We start from the raw sequence: 23,407 nt of genomic DNA on the forward strand, positions 1-23,407 counted from the left end.
CATTCATGATTAGTCTTGTAGTGGTTGTCACTAGGCATAAAATCCCTCTGTTGAAAGGACCCGATTTGGTGTGACATGCAAAGACTTCAATTGTGTGAGCGGTAATAGCTTGTTGGCTTGTTGGTAGGAATTCAATTGTGACCATGATATTTTGACAATGAATAAGAATATGAATCTCCGGTCTTGTTATCGTTCGTCTGAAAATGAATTTGAATCAAACTCTCCCCGTATCTACTGTGAAAGAGTATTCCCCATTACCATACAGAAGGAACACATAATACATTTTGTAATTAAACCGGTAGTAATTAAACCTGTCGGTGTTGCTTCAAAGTATTGACTCCTAGCTTCCTCAGTACAGTATATTATTTTATAATGATTCGCTTCCTTAATGACTTCATTTTAGTTTCCTTCTGTTTTTATGACACCTCGTTATCTTCTCCCCTCACCGTTAACAGTGTTTTTCTGTAATTACTGTGCTATTTTAGAGAACTGAGATGATTGTGTTTCTGTGTTTATATAGTAGAACTATCATTATAGAAGTTGTTGTTGTTGTTGTTGTTGTTGGTGAGGTATTGTATCATCAATGCTGCTATCATCATTTTCACCAGTATCGCAATGAGCTTGATTACCGATCCTTTTCCAAAAATATTGGCGTTTTGGTGTTGATGTTGAGTTGTTGCTCACATACTTATCATCTACATTCCACTCAGCTCCCCAATACGCTTTCTGGCAGGACCAAGGATTTGCCACATTGTGTATTGATGATATGTATCATGAAGCTTTACATCATTTTCACCTCCATCCTCTCCTTAGTCTTGGTCCGTTTAAATCGGATTTGTCAGATGTGCCTTGTGTGCCGCTGACAGGTGGTAGAATGTGGTGGGAGGCTGTTGTGTGTCTTCTGAGAATAAAGGGCATTTCATATGGAGTGACTGCCCGGCTCTATCTGCACAGTGATATAAAACGACGTATTCACCACCACCGACTCTCGGGAGGGGAGATCTAGACGTAACCATTAAGGGTGCTTCCATAATGGCATTTGACAGGGCCCATAGGGTTCTTCTCAGAAGTAGTGCACTATGAAGGGAATAGGGTGTCATTTTGGACGCTCCTCAGTGTTGTGACATGGGCATCTCCATTAAGCTAAAAGCACTCCCATAGCACTTAGTTTTTTCCCCTCATGCTTCTGAGAGTAATGGAAATAGGCTCGATGTAATCACTGCCATTGTACTGTCAGACACTAGACAGCAGTGCAATCTGTTTTAATGGTCATGAACCTCTTTCAGTGTAAGATGTAAATATAGACACTTATTCGAGCCTATAAAGCTCACACCTATTTATTCTCCTGGTGGCACTAACCTAAATCAGTGAGAAAGTGGGGACATTGAATGTCTATCCATGTCAACGTGTGATCAGTCTCAAATGCTCCCATACGCTAGACTAGGGCTGCACCTCAAATGGCACCCTATACCCGATAGGCCCTGGTCAAGAGTAGTGCACTATATAGGGAATAGGGCGCCATTTGGGTTACACACTAGGTATACATACCATGAGTGTAATCACATAGATGGGCCATGAATTGTCCCCGGCTTGTTCAACTGTCCCTCAGCACAGATATGGCTGAGTTACGGCTGTTTAAACTGGCAGCTCTGACTGACTCCTCCACTCTGGTGATTGTTATTCAAGGAGAGCAAAGCTTCTTATGTTTTATGGCCCTCTTCTCCTCCGCGGCGCCGGCGTCGCACCGTAGATTTACGGCGTTTCAAACCCACCGCGCAAGGTAATACTTGTCATCGGTGAAACATAACTAACAGTTAAATTAGACAGACAGTTTAACAATGTGGCCTGGCAGAGGTTTGTAAGAGATTATCGTGAGTCTGAAGGGTCATTATATTGCATCTATTAAAGGCAATCCAAAAACGACTTTTCAATGAAGAGGTTCCCAAGGGAGTAGTTGATCATGCCTGTGACTGTCCACTCCACTTGATGGCTAGTACCTTAAAAAAGTTTTTTAGCTTGCTAGCTTTTTCATCTAGCTTTCTCCTCCAATTAATGTCTTGTTGGAAGGGCTTACTTACAGATTAGTCAAGTTGTTTCCTTTTTCCTTTTTGCTTTTACGTTTCTAACAAGAGTTTGTAGACCTAATCAGAATGTTCAAGTTGAAAATGTGATTTTTAAACATAATTGGTTGGAATCACCACCTCTCGACAAACATTCCTCTCAGAAATCAATATTTATGATTATATCTTGATCCATGCTGAGATTGCCAGTCAGCCGTGTCTTCCAATCACATCAACCTTTGTTTTCGTCACTGTATGAAATGGAGTCAAGTTCGATATGGTTCTGAAAAGGATGCCCCCCTGTCATTATGTCACACATTGTGTGGTGGTAGTCAGTGAAAGGGAGACGTTGTGTCCCGCTGTGTGCTATTGAGTTGTAACCTTTTCGTTGTATCCGACAGTATGTGTGGAAAGGACAAAAATAGGCGTGTCCTGCATTTGAAAGCAGACAGTTGACCCAGTCGTGTTCTGAAAAGGCCTATTGTCCTTCTCGGTGCAACCAGCAGACACATCTAAGAATCAACCCAGCCGGTCGGAAACACTGACTGAGTGGTTGAATGAATCGCAGCACAGCTATGCTCACAATAAACCATTGATTCATTTTAGCCTTCAAGCAACATGAATTTAAACCACAACACTACTTGTTAGACTGCCCCCCAAAGAGCCACTAGCTTCCAGGATAGTTACAGATGATTTACCAGTGAATCATTGTATCCTAATCACTTCAGTCACCAACGATGGGTATCTCTGTTAGTTATTAACGGCAGTCAGTTCTTTTCTTTGTGTGAAGGACGGGATGTGATATCTGATTGTCGAGGGGAACCGTTGAGAAACTGAGTGATTGGTAATGTGAGGAATATAAACGTCAACAGTGTATTAGGACACCAGAGCTGATTTAAATGATGTTGAAACTGGATCACTGCGGTGGATAGGATATTTTACCTAGGTTTAAATATGAATGAGCTTGATGAGTGCCTTTTAATATTGTGCCGGTTCCTCAAGGCTTATTTGTGAGTTGGTCTCAGGTTATCGATTTAAATTCCTTTCTATTCCCTCTTTATCCTTTTAATGAACTCCCTTCATCATCCTCCCTCCTTTTTCCTCCTTTCTTCCTCCTACTAATTCACTGACTGCACTGATGAAAAACCCAAGCAGTCTCCCTAACAAGAAAAGTCCTTGGTGCTTATTAGGATATTTGTGAGTCATTCCACTGTATTATCCTATCTCATTAAAAGCCCACGGTGCAGTTTTTTGATTCTCTAATGGAGGAAAACTGTGAGGAATCATGTGTAGCCTGGTTAAACTAGACTGAATGTTGAACTCACCATTCACCTCAATGGAGAGTGCAGCGTTCAGTCTGGTTTAGCCAGGCTATGAACTGGGTTCCCTGTGTTGTCAATATATCATCTCTCGCCTCTCTTCCTGTGTCGTGAATTGCTGGCCTCTCTGAAACACGAGGAGGCTGCACTATCTTTTTATGAGGAGAGAGATGTGTCTGGGTGAGGGATGCTTGTGCTGTGCTGCAGCACTGCTGGGTCAGGCTGATGAGAAAAGAAAGGGCCGGTCGGTGCTGATGAGGGACCATGCAGCCAGTGAGTGACTGATTACTCAGCCTGTATACAGGGACAACTGGGACAGATATTATTCTGTAAAGTTTGGAATCTTGAATCCTCTGTTGTCCCACGGAGGTGATTCATCATGATTGTTGGGGTAATACGCAGGGCCTGGCCAAATACATCTACCTGTGTGTGTGTGTGTGTGTGTGTGTGTGTGTGTGTGTGTGTGTGTGTGTGTGTGTGTGTGTGTGTGTGTGTGTGTGTGTGTGTGTGAAAGCTGAGGAAGTATGTGTGACGACAGGGAGAGGGAACCGTTTGCTGCCGTTATGACAGACTGACAGTGCTGCCTCCCACACTGTGAGAAACTGTGACATACGAGTAGAGCGAGGTGGGCACTGTTGTGTGTGTATGTGTGTGTCTGTGTGTCTGTGTGTGTGAAGGATTTGAGGGATGTGGGTGTGTGTGGGGGGTTTGTTTCTCCTGCCAAGGCTTTTTGATTCCCTCCAAATTGTTTTGAGCAGAAAAATGCACTCTGTCACACTTCATGCTCTTTCCCAGGGCGATTTAACAGTCAGACACACACACGCACACACACACACACGCTCTGCCTGCCGGCTCTCGCTCTACAGATGAGGGGATTTATTGAAACCCTCACAGCACCCCTCCTGGTCACATTGATAACTTGTTATGGCTCATCCTTAATCACATTTCTCCTAGTGAATTTGCCTACCACTGAGGTAGACTGAGGTAGACTGAGGTAGACTGAGGTGGACTGAGGTAGACTGAGGTAGATTGAGGTGGACTGAGGTAGACTGAGGTGGACTGAGGTAGACTGAGGTAGACTGTATCACTCTTGTTGTTTTCAGATTATATAACTACAGTTAGAGTCAGCAGCACAAACAAATACGGTTGGTTTTCCTTCTGGCAAAACGGATTCATTATTTATTACACATAGTAACAACCACTGGTCAACCACTGACATACCGGACAGTCCAGCAAGGAAGAGGGGCACAAAAAGGAATTCAGAAACCCCATCTTCATATGTACCGGTACTATCAAGCTAAGTGTTTGTTTCTTCGGCTTCAGGAATGTGACTGAAAAAGTGCCTCAGGCCTTGAAAAAGGAAACATTTAACTGATTGAAAGTATTTGGGGATATCGGTGAACAAATGGCGTGGTCAAGGCTACGACGGTGCCAGCGCAATGAGTGGGGCTTCCTCAGGTGTTCAAAAGCTGATTGCCCAGTTTCCCTGATGTTGCTGTGGCAGAAGGGAGTGGTGCTTCAAATACAGCAATTCCGCAACATCTTTAATTGAGCCTCTCATTCTCCTTAATTGCCGTCCTCAACAGGTTGTCTGGTTACTGGACAGCCAATAAATTGTCAGATGCAAACAGATTATCATGTTTAGCAGGCAACAGTTCTTGAGGGCTTGAACAAAAAATGCTGGTGAACCAGCTTGGTGTGGTTGTAATATCCACAGTCCCTTATCCCTGGTGTATCTTTGCATGCGTCATTCAAGACTACATTTAATTGTGTGCAGCGCAATGGACATATAATGCACAATGTCTCAGAAAACTGTCTGGGTTGGCATTACTCAGTAGAGTAAGCAGTCGGGCCTGTAACCTGGACCTACAGGCTGTGGTAAAAACATTTGCGTACAAAACAGGAGGTCTTCAGGAAACCAGGTGAGTCTCTCAAGTTGGATTTCATTTAATTTACCTTGACTATTGCATCCCATTTGTGGAGGCTAATCGCCAGACATAAACCCACTGAGTTGAACAATAAATTGTGGCTAAATGTATCCTTAAGCCGACTACTTTTTTCCTCAGTGTTAGGCTATTTGATATTTACATTTTATAAAAGGTTTATAAACTGCAGCTAAATAGCAGTTAAATACAGTATACAGCTATAGATAGTACACTGCATAATGAAACAATCTCTAGTAACCACATGTTTTGATGGTGGACAGACTGTATTATATTGCATTCATAGACTGGTTTTACGCACAACAACTTTCTATCCAAGCTGGGAGAGAGCGTGAGGACAGCTCATGTCATGCAGGTTCAGGTAGGCTACACAGAACAGTTTTATATTTTTAAAAAATGGATTGGTAGCTGATTAGTATGCTGTTGCATTGAAAATGTATTTTACAATCTGCAATGTTTGACTTTCCAACTTTAATTACTGAACGAGGAATTTCATTATTGCCACCAGCCAGCAGTCTAAAAATGGCAGCATTCCGACACCATGTAGCTTTGTGAAATGCTAGGAAATGCTAGCAAAACTATACATGCCCTGGCACCACAGAAAGCCTATCATCGATTCAATAGGCATGCAGCTGCATAGACATGTCGCAATTTCAGCACCACGGACAGCGATCGGTAGTCTATACTTTGTGAGTGGCTGTCTGGCTGACACATTACATTTCTTTTTATTTTAGGAATGTGGGAGGGTCGAACTCGAACCTTGCGGGGGGTCCAGAGAAACTGCGTTACGCCAGTACGGCCAACCCCATGAATCTTGTCCTGTTGACATGTGGCTGTTCACAGTGACTCTGGGGTCATTAAAAGACAAGCTAGTTTCTCCTCTCTCTGCTCCTCTCTGGTTTAGAGTTATTTACGGCATCATGTCTGTTCATACAGCCGCTTCCTAATTACACTTTGCCATCAAGATTAATGTTGGGCCTCGGCTGGCTGCATCTGCCAACTTTACCTTTGTTTCACCCTGCTGATGAATTGGGAGTGAAGCTAAAGTTTTTTTTTCCAAGATCCCCCTCCGGAAAACTGGAGTTAAGAGATCAGAGGAGTAGCAGGGGAAGGCAATCACTAGCAGTGCTTGATTTGGGCCGATGCTCGCCAGTATGGAGTACCATCAACTCATATTTTCTACTGCTTGAGTACCGGCACCTCTTATAGATGAAATGTTTACCTCTTTGTTTCATGCTCTGAACGCTGCTGTGCTTGCCCTGATATCCAAAGGCGTTTGTTGAATGATATTTAGAGACTTGATAGAAAATAAAATAACTTGAGATGTGACTTGCACTTGGAGATTCAGAATTCAGGACTCGACTTTAATTTGAAATTATCTTGATTTGAAATTAATGTTTTGTCACTCATTTAGTGGCACAGAATCATATTATCCATATAAAATACAGTTTAGCAATCTGCTATGAACTCATCTTTGCCAGAACAATACTATTAGGCTTCCTGGTGATTTCATTGCTCATGTTCATATTTTAGAGAGGCATAGTTTGAATGGATAATAATGATATACCTCAGTGGTTTTATTTAATTTATTTTATTTACCTTTATTTAACCAGGTAGGCAAGTTGAGAACAAGTTCTCATTTACAATTGCGACCTGGCCAAGATAAAGCAAAGCAGTTCGACAGATACAACGACACAGAGTTACACATGGAGTAAAACAAACATACAGTCAATAATGCAGTATAAACAAGTCTATATACAATGTGAGCGAATGAGGTGAGAAGGGAGGTAAAGGCAAAAAAGGCCATGGTGGCAAAGTAAATACAATATAGCAAGTAAAACACTGGAATGGTAGTTTTGTGGTGTTACTGGCCATATGTCTAAAAATAGCTGTAACATCACACTACCATCAATACTTATGGGATGAAGATGTAACATATTCTGGTGAATGAATGATGTGTTAATTATTGTGAGGAAGAGAAAGTCTCCAGCCAGATCATGATTTCCATTTGGTCCTGCAACCCCCACTGCATACAGGTAGGCCATATGACCCTGCTTGCTCTGGACTCCAGAGAAGTGACAATGTGACATGTAATCCCTAGTTGATATTGACTGACTAAGATGAATGACTTTCAGCTCAAAATGCAGGTGTAAAACGCAGTTTATTTCTGTTTTCTTACGTTTTGAAAATGCAACACCGTTTATGGCTGAAATGACAGGGTACATTTGCGCAGCAATTGTGTTCCCGTGGGCACACGAGCATGCGCAGGGGTCACAACCTTTGACCCACACCTTTTTCGGGGTCACGGGTCAAAAAGTTTGAGAACCTCTGAGGCTAGCCGAACAGATGATTTGCTGTACAACTATAGGATTGGCTGCAGTACAAATGTCAAATTGTAGGGAGAGAATTGCCATAAATAAATATGCAGCTCCAAAACAAATGCATTTACTTGCAAGCTCACCAGCAATGGGGCATCAAGCAACAATAGGATAGGCTGGTCTTTTGGTATGTCAAAATTGTCTTGAAATGTATCAATTATTACATAATGTAAATGTGTTGTAGACAAAATAATGAAAATGCTATCTGGTAGCCTCAATAAATAGACAATGCATTTACTTGAGACTTGACTTTTGACTTGACTTTTGACTCGACTCAACTCGACTTGCTCTTAGAACGCACGACGTGGACTTGACTCGAGACTCGACCTGTTCTCCTCGTGACTTGAGACTTGCTTGTGACTCGAATAATAGTGACTTGGTCCCACCTCTGCTGCAGCCTAATCATTTTAGTCACCAATGATGGCTCTCTAGTTATTGCCTGCAGTCAGTAGGTGATATCTGATTGTTGTAGGGAACAGTTGAGAAACTGTGACTGATGTGTAATGTGAGGAATATCCATTTCCACTGTTTCTAATAGGACAGCAGAGCTTTTGAAACGGAATATTCTCTCGGACACCATATTGTGTCCTCAAAGCCCCACCAACTAGTTAGATCAATCTTGATGGATGTAATTTCCTAAATGGAGTATTGGCTCTATTTGTCGACCAGCTGCATTGGCTTGGCTACAGTAGGAGTCTGAATGTATTATCCACATAATGGCTTCACTCCATGTTACATCTGCAAGATAGCGAGGTTATTTCATCATTCCTTATTCTCAGATGTGCTTTATGTCAAATCCCCATCACACAAAAGCCAAAATACTGTATTGAAACAGTCCAAAAAAATGTACCGTTGAATCAAGTTAGGTGTTAAGAAAAATGACCAAGTACACCAATGGTATGTTATTACCAGGAGATTTATGTTCTCAGCCTGTCTTTCTGACGTGTTTTCAGTCTTTGATTCAATCCCAACTGCCTTCGTGTGACAGCCAGACACTTTGCGGAGTGATTTGTCTACATGGGACTCATTGTTTTTTCCTCTAGCTCTGTGATGTTATTTGTGTTCCGGTATCTTCAGAGGCGTTCCATGTAAACTCCCGGGCTGATTCTCTTATGACATCAGACTCAAAACAAGCACAGATCTCCGACACGACGGATATGTCCCTCCAGGCCCTCTGGCTGTCGTCTCGCTCCTCACGCCTCTCATCCCACTAAAAAGTGACAGATTGCAGATATAATATCTACAAAAAAAATGGGAATGCAGAAAAATAAAGACAACTTTGGGATTGTTTGGGATGTGGTTCGACCTCATAAAGAGGGAGCGCTGTGAGTTTGTGTGTGTGTGTGTGTGTGTGTGTGTGTGTGTGTGTGTGTGTGTGTGTGTGTGTGTGTGTGTGTGTGTGTGTGTGTGTGTGTGTGTGTGCGCGCGAGCGTGCACGTGTTTGCCACCGTCGTGGGATTCAACAAAACCATTCAAAACTATGTAGCTGTGTGCCTCCCAATGCAGATATTCAGTGATGTATGGTATTAGTTACACAGCTGAATCTGAGTATATTTTCCAGGAGTGAAGCAAAGCATCATTTCTTCATCAGTGTGCATTTGGTGCATCATTTCTGATGGGGGTATTATGTAATCTGCCAAGTGTGCTTTTACAGTACTGCAGCTAGGCTACATCACCATGACTGGGAGTAATATCAGTGAAAATGTCAACATGCACTGAATCCACAGCATCTCTAACAAGGACGATTATTCTTGTTTTCTTTTGCTTCTAGTTTGTTCTAATGTTGTTTAAGTGTGTAATTTGCTTCCGCCTCGGGAAACGCGAGAGGAGCAGCGAAGCAACAAAATAAAAAAGGAAGAACCTTCAGCCCATTTCTCCTGTGCTTCTGTTCGGGTAACAAATGACCTTTTTATTGGTGTGATGTTTGTGCAACAGCACTCTTGTGGATGAGTTCTCCCCTCAGCTATATTCATTTAGACGGCACGAGTGTTCATCTTCACAGCTCGGGGATTAGAAATGTAATTACAGTTCGCTGTGACATCTCTGTATCCGCCGAGTTGCTGACAAAAGTCTGGAACAAACTGGGGGATTTGCTGCCGGAGGTGTTTTCAAGACACATCTTGGCCCGGTGTAAACAAATGTGTGTTTGCGTAGAAGAGAGTGATCTCTAATGAATATAGTCTAATGAATGCATATACATTAAGTGCCATATCATGTGTTAGCTTCACACAGTGTGCAGAACATTGAACACTTTGCTTAAGTGCAGTAGTTTGAGCAGAGATCTCAAGCTTTTATAGTCCATCACAATTAAAGCTACTTTTAAGCAATTATTTCACAGTGACTGTATCAATTGTATTATTTTATTTCGTTGACTTTTGAGGTGACTTTATTTTTAATTGAATTACTCGCTGAAGTGTTATACTGTCTTCATTATGACGTTTTGAAAAACACATGAATCGTTTTTCCCCCCTTGTTCTGCATCAGATCAAAATGAGATCCACAGTCACATCATATTTATTCTAACAGTTCAATGTATCTGAATGCAACACAGTAAACCTCTAAGCCAGCGATGTGTAGCTTCTGCGAGATAGATAGATACGGGCTCTTTCCCAATTGGCATCCTATTCCCATTAGTAGTGCACTATGTAGGGAATGTGGTGCCATTTGGACACAGCCTTTGAGTAGTGGCTCAAAGGTAGAGGGCATTCAGGACAATCCGGGCACTGGCAGACTAGTGAATAATTAGACGTCATTGTTTCACTGTCTCCACCTAGCACTGCAGCAAAAAGCTTTATATATTAATCATCTGGTATATATTATGTAGTGGGACATATGTTCCTGGTGAAAGCCGCATTGAGGCAAAGTGGAAAAGGTAGGAATGGGTTTGACAGCAACCTCTCTCTGCTCCTGCACATGCAATAGCCTTAGAACGATATGAATGCGTTTCCTGTGTGATTTGAATCACTTTTCCCAGTCGTGGCAGTTTATATCACAGACATTATCATAAGTATACCTACCCTATGACCTAGATTCCATCTTCCATTTCTCAAAGCTTGAAGCGTTACTACGGATACTACTGGGGGTAACAACGGATACTACTGAGCCGAGAGTGGTATCCGTTGTGTCATAACCGGTTGTTGTTCTAGGCAAAAGTGAACTGAACTCACCTGAGCCTTGAGTCATTTACTAAAAATCCCCCCGTATCCCTTCTTAAAGTGTGTGTGTGTGTGTGTGTGTGCGTGCGTGCGTGCGTGCGTGCGTGCGTGTGTGTGTGTGTGTGAAATTAACAGTCAGAGTACTAGATGCTGTGTTCCTCTCTCTCCTCTCCATGTTAATTACTCAGGCATCAACAGGATGATGAGTGCACTGCTCTCCACTACAGGAAGTGACTCCGAAGTGGATGATCAGTGTAGCAGGGCATCTTCTCCACGTACTTGGCTGTCGTGGTTTCTGGTACTGTATGAACAGGGAATGATGAGATTGAGTCATGCAGTTGGAGGTCTCATTTAGAAGATCTAAAACAGGAAGCTTTCATTCATCCAGTAATGGCACTGTTGAAGGACATTCGGAGATGCGTTACCTCTGGTGATTTTGGATAACGAGAAGAATATTCACCATTCAGCGCACCATTTTGTAAGCTCTGTTCAATCTGCTCTAAGGATAGTGTATCATCCCCCTCCGACCACATTAGTTGTCTATAGAGTCAGGTAATACAGGTAGTTTGGTTATTGGATATGCTTCAGGACAGTGTATCACCATCGTCCACTGTTTATTAGTGGTCACTAAGTTCCCACCTCAGCACTCCACAATACCTCACCAGCATTATTCAGTGTCTCTTCCTGACTGGTGTGACATCCCTGTACCCCATAAGCTTTATTGGATGTGTGTGTAATGACAGTGTGTCAGTAGTTATAGAGTCCCACTTTTGTGCTTCTTGTGACTAGATGTTTTGGTGCTTGTCTCCTCAGCTTCTCACCTGCTTCATTCAGTGTCTCTGCCTGGCTGGATGGGCGCCATGAAGTCATTACAGCCCCCCATGAAGCTTCTCTAGTCCTTTAACATGCTGCTGCAACTGATTTACCACAGTCCCAGGTCACTCTGTCTCTGAGAGGGAGGGAGGGTGGGAGGTGTAGAGAGAGAAAGAGAGAGAACAAGAGAGAGAGGAATACATTAAGTCATTCTTGCTGACTCAGGAACAGTGGGACAAGGAATTGTCGTTTTCTGAAATCAGGAAATCATTACATCAAACTGGGAGATATTTCCCCTCCATTTTCAGTGTGATATTGATAGATCGTGGCGGTTAACCGTGCTAGCCAGCTACCCACTGAGCATCACATGAATACATGGCGTCTTAAGTGTTGGTGTTATACGTCTTGAAGTTACTTGCTGAAGCGTTTGTTGTGTTGGTGTTGATGGGGAAGTTGATGGGGAACAGTGATTAGCATATCCGGTGTTTATGCTAATAGGAATGCAGTAAAAGCAGTAGCGCTGGCAGATTTTTGACCAGAAGACACAATGTGCTTCTAATTGCTAGCATCATTTGAGCCGTGGGTGGGAGATTGGAGTAAGCCTTAGCCCACACTGCAATCTAAATCACAGATTGCCCTCCAGTTTATCGCTGCTTATTATTATTTGTGTTCACCCCAAAAATCCCTTTAGTACTTACAAGTCATGCTTATATCAGTTCCAGTAATGATGCCTAGATTTTAGCTCGGGGGTTAGCTGACAGACCGTCAATTTGTCATTCAGAAGTGTCTGTGGCAAAATCTCTCTTCAAATATACTGCAAAATATGTAGGCCAAATAAATCAACATGACAGGAAAAACATGGCCAAATGACCATCAGGCAGCACTTGAGAGCAGCTCTATGGGGAACATTTGTAGAACATTTCTGTCTGTACTAGAAAACAGTGTTGACCGTTTTGTCACCTCATTTTGTTCATGAATAATGGCATCTTGTGGAAAAACTCTATAGGGTCTCTATACCCCCCCCTCTTTCACTCTCTCTCTATTTCTCTCTCACTTTCTCTCTCTTCTACGTTTTCTCTCTTGCTTTCTCTCTTTCACTTTCTCTCACAAACACATAATGCATGTTAACAAAGTATTTTTTGAGAGGAAAGGAACATTAACCTTGAGAATGACTTGTAAAGGGCTGTGGAAAGGCTGGGAATGAACTGTTACACAAAGTCTGGTGTCGTACCATTAATCAAAAATGGACTCAGGCCTCAGAGCAATGTTATGTGTTTTTTCAGGGTGAGTTATTAAAAGAGATACCAGGGCTGACCGCTTTCTACTCCAGGCTGTTCTTCTAGAACACTGAGGAGTTCTAGAATGCTTTATTGCTCTCACATTCTACAGCATCAGCAATACTGTTACTGTACCATACAATAATGGCTTGTTCAATATTACACTACCGTTCAAGAGTTTGGGGTCACTTAAAAATGTCCATGTTTTTGAAAGAAAAGTACATTTTTTTTCTCCATTAAAATAACATAACATTTATCAGAAATGCCTAGAAGGCCAGCATCACAGAGTCGCGCCCCTTGAGACTGGTATTTTGCCGGTATTATTTAATGAAGCTGCCAGTTGAGGACTTGTGAGGCATCTGTTTCTCAAACTAGACCCTCTAATGTACTTGTCCTCTTGCTCAGTTGTGCACCTCCCACTCCTCTTTCTATTCTGGTTAGAGCCAGTTTGCGCTGTTCTGTGAAGGGACTAGTACACAGCATTGTACCAGATCTTCAGTTTCTTGGCAATGTCTTGCATTGAATAGCCTTCATTTCTCAGAACAAGAATAGACTGACGAGTTTCAGAAGAAAGTTATTTGTTTCTGGCCATTTTGAGCCTGTAATCAAACCCACAAATGCCGATGCTCCATATACTCAACTAATCTAAAGAAGGACAGTTTTATTGCTTATTTAATCAGAACAACAGTTTTCAGCTGTGCTGACATAATTGCAAAAGGGTTTTCTAATAATCAATTAGCCTTTTAAAATTATAAACTTGGATTAGCAAACACAACGTGTCTCGTGGAACAGTGATGGTTGCTGATAATGGGCCTCTGTACGACTATGTAGATATTCCACAAAAAAACAAAACAGTTTCCAGCTACAATAGTCATTTAGAACATTAACAATGTCTACACTGTATTTTGGATTAATTTGATGTTATTTTAACAGACCATTTTTAAAATGGTCTTTTGAAAACAAGGACATTTCTAAGTGGCCCCAAACTTTTGAACGGTAGTGTATGTTTGATGCGTTGATCATGCAGTAAGTACTAAATAAGCCATACATAGCCTCTGTGTTTTGTCAATCTACTATCTATGTCACAGCTAATAGCAAGTCCTAATTGCACCTGTAGATCAGACCATCAAAATGTAACTCTATGAAAAACTTAATTGCATTCCCACTTTGGGACAATAGTATTAATTTCTGTCAGTAGAAATAACTCTAAGCAGAGACTGACATCCCAATAGTGCCAATTCATCAGAGGTTGCAACACACACGCACACACACACACACGCATTTTACATTACCATGGAGCCCTACATTCTAAGAATTAAGAGAAAGTTCACGCCATTGCGATCCCACTTAAATATTGTGCTGTTTCTATCTAAGGAAAAAAAGCAGGCCCTGTCTAAGATGAACTATCTTCTACCGCGCCTTGGTCAGTGCAGCGCCCACAGCGTTACCGACTAGCACTAGCCTGAGGTATTGATTAAGGCAAAAGTACAGCAAACATTTATTATATCTGAAATGGCAGCCTTTGCACCAGTGGCAGAACAATAAGGTTGTCACAATGATGAATTGGCTGTGTTTACTCTAGGTTTTTTCTTACTTCCACAAGAAATAGGAAGCCGTTATTGACTAAACAGTTACAGGATTCTTTGTTGACTGAAATCATGGGCGTATCCCAAGAAAGATATAGAATTTCATATTTTTTTGTAACTTTTGGAGGATTTATGGAATTGAGATGTTCTCACCACTTGTTTGTCATAACTGTAGTAGTGAATAGTGAATAACTAGTAGTGAGATTTGAATAGTAAATAACTGTAGTCGTGAACAGTGAATAACTAGTAGTGCGATTTGAATAGTAGATAACTGTAGTCGTGAATAGTGAATAACTAGTAGTGAGATTTGAATAGTAGATAACTGTAGTCGTGAATAGTGAATAACTAGTAGTGAGATTTGAATACTAGATAACTGTAGTCGTGAATAACTAGTAGTGAGATGTGAATAGTAGATAACTGTAGTTGTGAATAGTAGATACCTGTAGTAGTGAATAATGAATAACTAGTAGTGAGATGTGAATAGTAGATAACTGTAGTAATTAATAATGAATAACTAGTAGTGAGATGTGAATAGTAGATAACTGTAGTTGTGAATAGTAGATAACTGTAGTTGTGAAAAGTAGATAACTGTAGTAGTGAATAATGAATAACTAGTAGTGTGATGTGAATAGTAGATAACTGTAGTAGTTAATAATGAATAACTGGTAGTGAGATGTGAATAGTAACTGTAGTAGTGAATAATGAATAACTAGTAGTGAGATGTGAATAGTATATAACTATAGTAGTTAATAATGAATAACTAGTAGTGAGATGTGAATAGTAGATAACTGTATTAGTGAATACTGAATAACTAGTAGTGAGACGTGAATAGTAGATAACTGTAGTAGTGAATAATTAATAACTAGTAGTGAGATGTGAATAGTAGATAACTATAGTAGATAATACTGATTAACTAATAGTGAGATGTGAATAGTAGATAACTGTAGTAGTTAACAATGAATAACTAGTAGTAAGATGTGAATAGTAACTGTAGTAGTGAATAATTAATAACTAGTAGTGAGATGTGAATAGTTACTGTAGTAGTGAATAATGAATAACTAGTAGTGAGATGTGAATCGTAACTGTAGTAGTTAATAATGAATAACTAGTAGTGAGATAGTAGTGAGGAATATAGTATATGCATTTGCTTAGTCTGTGTGGATAGAAAACACTCAGACGTTTATAAAACTGGTTAAATCACTGCTGTGGCTTTACCAGAACGGCATTTACATCGAAAAGCACAGGAAAAACTGATCACTGAAAATGGGAAAATATATCCATGCGCTACTTGAACCCATTGATAAAGGTGAACCACAATTAATTGACTGAGGTTGCAGTACCTACAGCTTCCACACGGTGTCTAGAGTCTTGTCATTTCCCTTCGAGTTTTTTCTTGGTCAAACACATGCAGGGCACCGTATCTCCTATGGTCTAGGACCGGATATTTTCGTTGAGTTTCTAGCCGGACATTTTTCCAGACGGACAGCTAATGATCTTTACATCGCCTCCTGATGAATTTTATCGCTTATTAACGTTTACTAATACCTAAAGTTGCATTACAAACGTATTTCGAAGTGTTTTGTGAAAGTTTATCGTCGACTTTTTGAATTTAAAAAAATGACGTTACGTTTTGAAACGATGTTTTTTCGTTTATCACACAGTCTACATATAACGATATCTAGGCTTTATATGGACCGATTTAATCGAAATAAAGACCCAAATAGTGTTTATGGGACATCTAGGAGTGCCAACAAAGAAGATGGTGAAAGGTAATGAATGTTTTCTATTTTATTGTGCGGTTTGTGTAACGCCGAAATGCTAATTATTTTGTTTACGTCCCCTGTGGGTCTTTTTGGGTGTTACATGCTATCAGATAATAGCTTCTCATGCTTTCGCCGAAAAGCATTTTAAAAATCTGACTTGTTGCCTGGATTCACAACGAGTGTAGCTTTAATTCGATACCCTGCATGTGTATTTTAATGAACTTTTGAGTTTTAACTAATACTATTAGCATTTAGCGTAGCGCATTTGCATTTCCAGAGCTCTAGTTGGGACGCAAGCGTCCCGAGTAGAAGCAACAGGTTAATAATGAATAACTAGTAGTGAGATGTGAATAGTAGATAACTGTAGTAGTGAATAATGAATAAATGGACATAATAAACACAAGGGAACACTAGATGAATGTCTTGAACTTGACATTCAGAACAGTTATGGAGGCCAGTGTGTCTTAACTTGTTGAGTGTAGGGGGCAATATTTTGATGTTTGGATGAAGCTGCCTATTTCTCAGGCCCAGAATCTAGAATATGCATATAATTGTCAGATTAGGATAGAAAACACTCTAAAGTTTCCAAAAATGTCAAAATATTGCCTGTGAGTATAACATAACTGATATTGCAGGTGAAAACCTGAGGAAAATCCAACCAGGAAGTGCTGTTTTTCCTGAAACCTCTCTGTTCCATTGCATGCCTTCCTTCCATTTAAAGGGATATCAACCAGATTCCTTTCCTATGGCTTCCACATGGTCTGAACAGTCTTTAGACATATTTTCAGGCTTTAATTCTGAAAAATGAGCGAGAAAGATCACATTGCGTCAATGGATGGCTGGGAGCCAGCAGCGTTTTGCATGCGCGAGCAGCTTGGAGCACACATTATCTCTCTCACTCCTATTGAAAAAGCTACGGTCTGGTTGAAATATTATCGATTATATATTGTAAAAACAACCTGAGGATTGATTATAAAAAAACATTTGACATGTTTCTAGGAACTTTACGGATACGATTTGGATTTTTTTCTGCCCCGTCGTGACCGCTCGAGCCTGTGGATTTCTGAACATAATGCACCAAACAAATGGAGGTATTTTGGATATAAAAATAATCTTTATGGAACAAAAGAAACATTTATTGTGTAACTGGGAGTCTCGTGAGTGCAAACATCCGAAGTTCATCAGAGGTAAGCGATTCATTCTATTGCTTTTCTGACTTTCGTGACCAGTCTACTTTGCTGCTAGCTGTTTGTAATGTTTTGTCTGCTGAGAGAGATGTCCTTACATAAACGCTTGGTATGCTTTCGCCAAAAAGCTTTTTTGAAATCTGAGATGCCAGGTGGATTAACAACAAGCTAAGCTGTGTTTTGCTATATTGCACTTGTGATTTCATGAAAATAAAATATTTGTAGTAATTGAATTGAATTTGGCGCTCTGCAATTCTGCGGATGCTGACGATAATGATCCCGCTAACGAGATGGGTGTGTCAATACGTTTTTAAGAGTAGCAGGGCCTTAGAAACACATGATGCACAAAGCTCCTGAGATACTATCAACCTGGTGTCATAACCAGCACCACGCATGCGCGCGGAAGCACACTGCTCACACTGCGTTACAATAACAAGCTCAGGGTTTTGTCTGGCGGAAGACAAGAGCCAAGTCAGTCAAGGCTGTAGAAAAGCCGTCGCTGTGTAGCTCTTTCTCAAATCATGCCGCTACAGAACAGTAGCCTTGCCAGTCTAGCGCTTCAGAGAGCCACGGCAACCCTCAGCTCAACAACAACTCAAAGCAAACAGGGCCTCATTACCGTACAGCAGACTCAGCCCGGGCTGCGGGATAAGCACCTGTCACTCTCAGAGAGAGAAGGGAAGGACAGTCTAACTGGATCTGCCGCTTGCTGCTTCGCCAAAGACAAATCCATACCGAATGCATGTCATTGCTTCTTCCATGTTATGCCTCATTAGGCAGATTTCCAGGCAATTCTTGTGTGTGTGTGGACACACATTGCACTATGTCAGGAAAAGTGGGCTTAGAGTACACATCAATTCAATTGCCGGGGGTTATACTGGTCATCCTCATGCCACGTAATAGCCTTAGCAAGGTCAGTGCATATTGCACTTTGAAATGTCAGTAGTGTTACAATCCTGCCTTGTTTAGGAAGCACAAGTACTGGATGAAACAAATAAACAACAGTAAGAATAGTGTTTTTTTTCCTTCAATGTATCTACTAAATTTGACCAGTATTTGACCAAAACGCTAAACTAAAAAATTTGCTATAGCTAAGTGTGCTGCAAAGGCAGGTTATCCCAATGTTTTATTTCTTGCACCATCAAACTTCTATCAAATAACACCTCCCTCCTTATAAAAGCAGAGTACTTTGAAGTCGAACCATCAATAAGACAGAGAGGTGTTTTCTCCTGGTACCTCCCCTGTGTTAAGCCTTTGCATCAGAGGCAGGAGAGAGAGAGAGAGAGAGAGAGAGAGAGAGAGAGCGCTTTGGCTCACGTCTTCTGAGACAGCGTGTCTCCTGAAACGATGCTTTGATCAGTGTTTAATGACTTGCATGTGGCCTCCCCACTGTGGCGCAGAGGCACAGGAACAAAGTGAACGTGCTTCTCCACTTGTGACATCTGTCATTTACTCCTTTAAAACCTTTTATAGGTGGTGAACGGTAATGACTCAGATGAGTTTAGATGTGTTAAGTAATGCATTAAGAGGTAAATGTGTGTGTGTGTGTGTGTGTGTGTGTGTGCGTGCACCGGTGTATGCTTGTGTGCATGCTTGTATGCATGTTCTTGTGTTCACACACTTTACAGTATGGTGTTGCATTGAATAATGTGTAGCCACAAATCCTCACTCTATGCATGATTCCCTGGTAGTCATGGTGAGATGGTGAATGCACCTGGCCATAAGCCCTTTTGTCCATGATGCCATCTGGAAGGTGATTGCAGATGCTCTCTCTCACACAACAGCCCCGTTGCTGCTTAAAATGGGGCTACTGTGGCAAGAAAAAAAAAAATGAATGTTGACTTTTATTGGGATGAATCTTGTCCTGGAGGCAGAGCTGAGCAGTTTCCGTTAGATGGGCCAGCCGCAAAGTCAAAATTGTCTATCTCGTTAAAAAAACTATGACATTCATTTAAGGTTGGGGTTAGGCACAAGCTTAACAGTGTGGTTAAGGTTAGGTTTAAGGTTAGGGTTAGGTATAAAATCTGATTTTATGACTTTGTAGTTAGGCCAGGTACTGACAGCAGCAACAACAACATAATCAGATATAGGACCTCATTCATCTACCTATAGCTTTACACTGGGTGTTTGCACAGACTCCTATTGCTGCGCTGTGAAGTCGACACATTAAGGCGGTGGTGAGAATATAGCCATTCCCTTCTCAGTACCGCCAGTCTGTTCTGGAGCGGGTTCTAAGCAGTAGGACTATCTCTGAAAGCTTGTCTCTGCTGCCTGGCCACTGAGACCCTGTCATATACTACTGCTGTATTACTGTGTGGAGGGATGTCATGGTTCTTTGTTACGGGTGGGACAAATGCAATGTGGCGAGTGTACTGTGGTACACATAGGTAGTTGCAGTCAGTGCTTTCTACTGCTGTGGCGTGCTGCATTGCTGTGGTGTTGAGACACCGAAGCACTGTGATGTTGTGGTGTGCCGCAGCCCAGAGTCATCCTGCAGGGCTGATCCATCCATGGACCCTGAAGGCCAGACATTTATCTCTCTGTACACCAGCACTCCCAGTGCCACAGAGCATAACATAAAGACAGCCAGCAGCGATATGAGTGGTCTGGGAGTGTACTGGAGCATTGTTGTGTTGAATATTCCATCATCACAGGAAGCTCCATGCTGATTATCCGGAAAGTTATCTGGAAAGTTTGTTGCGGTATTGGGAGAATATTGAGAGAGAGGGATTTTGAATAATGAAAAAGAGAGAGCAAGTGAGAAACAGCGAAGGAGAGAGAGAGAGAGAGGGAGGGAGAGAGGCACGGAGAGAGAGAGAGAGAGAGAGAGAGAGAGAGGCACAGAGAGAGAAAGGCACGGAGAGAGAGGCACAGAGAGAGAGGCACAGAGAGAGAGGCACGGAGAGAAAGGCACGGAGAGAGAGGCACAGAGAGAGAGACAGAAAGAGAGAGAGACAATATTGGATACGTAAATAACACTATTTCCTCTCTCAGACATTCTCTCTAAGATATTACAGTTTTTATCTGGCAATAAAGAATGTGTTGAGAATTAAAAACTATAATAAAAGCCCTTTAATTTCTGGGTCGCCGCTGGCTTCCTCATGCACAAGCTCCCGTTATTTGTTGGGAACGGCTTTGAGAGTTGCAGAAAAGCAATAAAGTGGTGTGTAATGAGGAGAAATCTTTACATTAGCAGCCTGTTGCTCAGATCCCAGTCTCTCTGTCTGCAGCTTGAAGCCAAGCCACTTGGAACAGTGAAGCTCATCTTCTCCAAAAATGAAACACTTTCGAACAGAAAGACGGTTAATGAGGAGAGGCTGAGCACAGCAGCAGGCCCCAGATCTGGTGGAGATGAAGCTGTGTGTGTGTATGTGTGTGTGTGTGTGTGTGTCTTCTGCCGAAAGTTGAAAACGTGGGGATAATTGGATTTGAAGACGCGCAGTGTGGTATGTCTGTGTAAAATCAATATGACTGAATGTTCCTGTAATCAGTGTTATTTTTCATGTCAGGAGTAAATTGCTTAAAGCAGTGACATTATCAAAGACAAATGTCCAAGACAAGGAAAACGCCTGGAGGTACAGGACATCAGACATCCTGCACAGGTTTATCTGCTAGGTCTTGCTGTCTTTCATGATGACTCAATAAAACGTCTTTACTTTATCTGAAACTAGATAGCTAGGAGTGGGACTCTGCACATGCTGTGGTCCTTCGCCCTTTTCTCTTGGATAGGTCATTTAAATATATATACCAAAACTGATTTGAGGGTCAGGAAGTGTAATTTAGTTCTCTCAATTAGGTTTTTATGTCCTCTTCCCAGATAGTCAGCCAGGCCCTGGGTTTATAGAGTATTGTGCTAGGTACTCAAAGGGCTAATGAGAGAAAGGGCCCAGTGAACAGGCATTTGAAGTTGTAATTTCAGGAGAATGATCCTCAGTAAATGAGTTCTTGTGTAATGAATAGTGTCCCAGGGAGAAATGGAGTTTAAAAGCCTGAGAATTAATCAAATTATGAGTGTGACTGTTAGGGGAAATGTAGGAAATTGAGTGCGGCACTAAGTTGGCGTGCGCGTGTGTCTGCGTGTGCGTGTGGAGGGCAGGCAGCGAGGTGCAGCAGGATTACATGCGTCCCATGCTGCTGTGACTTCTACGTGCACCTCCAGCCCTCCACAGGGAGAAGGACTCCAGCCTGATGAAGTAGAGCAGAAGCACCATTCACCTCCTCTACAGGAAGATGAAACATCTGCTCAAATTACAGGGGACCACATCAGCCAAGTACACTCATTATTACACCATGCGCACAAATAACACACGCACACATTCTAACAACCTACACACACACAGACACACACGTCAGCTCAGCCCCAAGCTACAGTAGTCCTTTTGTGTGCAGCTTTCTCAGAATGACACTGCTACTCACACCATTGCATATCTGCTTAGTGCCTATTGTCCACCGGAATGGCTATATCATCATTGTCCTCTCCCTGTTTTAATCTCCTCGTTTCATGTTCTCTCTCTCTCTCTCTCTCTCTCTCTCTCCCTCTCTCTCTCTCTCTCTCTCACTACAGCACCTGGTCTTTGTGTGTTTTCATAGGACAGAACTGCTCCCATTCCATGGTGATGGTGATCTATTTATGGTTGGAAATGCAATGATGCGGACAGCAGACAGGCAGGCAGGCAGGAAGACAGACAGACAGACAGACAGACAGACAGACAGACAGGCAGGCAGGCAGGCAGGCAGGCAGGCAGGCAGGCAGGCAGGTTGGCAGGCAGGCAGGCAGGCAGGCAGCAGACAGGCAGGCAGGCAGGCAGGCAGACAGACAGACAGGCAGGCAGGCAGATAGGCAGGCAGCAGACAGGCAGGCAGGCAGGTTGGCAGGCAGGCAGGCAGGCAGCAGACAGACAGACAGTGGGGGCATTGAATACATAGCGGCTGATGACTCAAACAGGGGCCCTCATCATCCTTCCCTCCCGCAAATGACTGAATTCCCTCCATGACACACACACATACATACACACAAACACTGAATTCCCTCTGTGACTTCCCACCGTCTCTCAGAGAAGAGAAATGATAGGAGAGGTCACAGCGTCATGTTCTCTGCTAGATTGGAATTTGTTTTGTACATCGTTTGCAGCGGGCGGCTTCTCGCTCGTTCCTCGCTGTTTTTCCGCCGACGTGCGCACTAGAGATGTAAGACCTGGCACTGAAGAGCAGACAGGAATTGCATTAGCAGACAGGTGATTGGTCACCTTGGGTAGACATTAGAGGAGCAGACAGTGCAGCAGCTTCCCAGTCGGTCTAGATGCTGAGCAGAGCATACATACGGTAATGGCCCTGTGTGTGTGTGTGTGTGTGTGTGTGTGTGTGTGTGTGTGTGTGTGTGTGTGTGTGTTTGTTTGTGTGTGTGTGTGTGTGTGTGTGTGTGTGTGATTGGTCTGTGGGCCCATACCGCACCAGTTTCATCACCTTCAGTAGTCTTATCTGCTGAAGAGGACATTTTCCAACCAATCTGTCTGTATAATTAAAACATGGTGTTCAACTCTATACAGTCAATCAGCGTGTTTTGACGGGATCAATTTGACCGAGACCAGAATCTTGTTCACATAATGAGTAGTTATTTGGGTTGCAAGTTAATTTACAAATCAGTAATTCTGTGCAGTCTGACCGCAATGTAGTCACAAACACAGTCAGTGAGTAAGTCAGTCAGTCAGTCAGTCAGTCAGTGAGGCAGTCAGTCAGTGAGGCAGTCAGTCAGCCAGTCAGTATTAAGCCATTTCTGATTGTGTATCTGGGTCTTTCTATAAACTAGGGTATCAGTGAGGAGTTCCTACGCTGGACAACTTGTTACAGATGTTGATAAGTCGCTGATAATAATCGGACCATTTTTTCCCATGTCATTACATTAACGTATAAGGGGGATCATAGCTAC

The 23,407-nt window shown here is 42.2% G+C and overlaps 1 protein-coding gene across 1 annotated transcript in view; it reads left to right on the forward strand.

Annotated features, from left to right (window-relative positions):
• LOC115145615 (polypeptide N-acetylgalactosaminyltransferase-like 6) overlaps nt 1-23,407 on the forward strand; it is a 249,431-nt gene that overhangs the window by 12,032 nt on the left and 213,992 nt on the right. The window contains exon 2 of the mRNA XM_065003262.1: nt 7,154-7,156. Within this exon, the coding sequence (XP_064859334.1) occupies nt 7,154-7,156 (3 nt within the window). The remainder of the gene's footprint in view (nt 1-7,153; nt 7,157-23,407) is intronic.

The sequence above is a fragment of the Oncorhynchus nerka genome, linkage group LG18, assembly GCF_034236695.1.
Source record: "Oncorhynchus nerka isolate Pitt River linkage group LG18, Oner_Uvic_2.0, whole genome shotgun sequence".
Lineage (NCBI taxonomy): Eukaryota > Metazoa > Chordata > Actinopteri > Salmoniformes > Salmonidae > Oncorhynchus > Oncorhynchus nerka.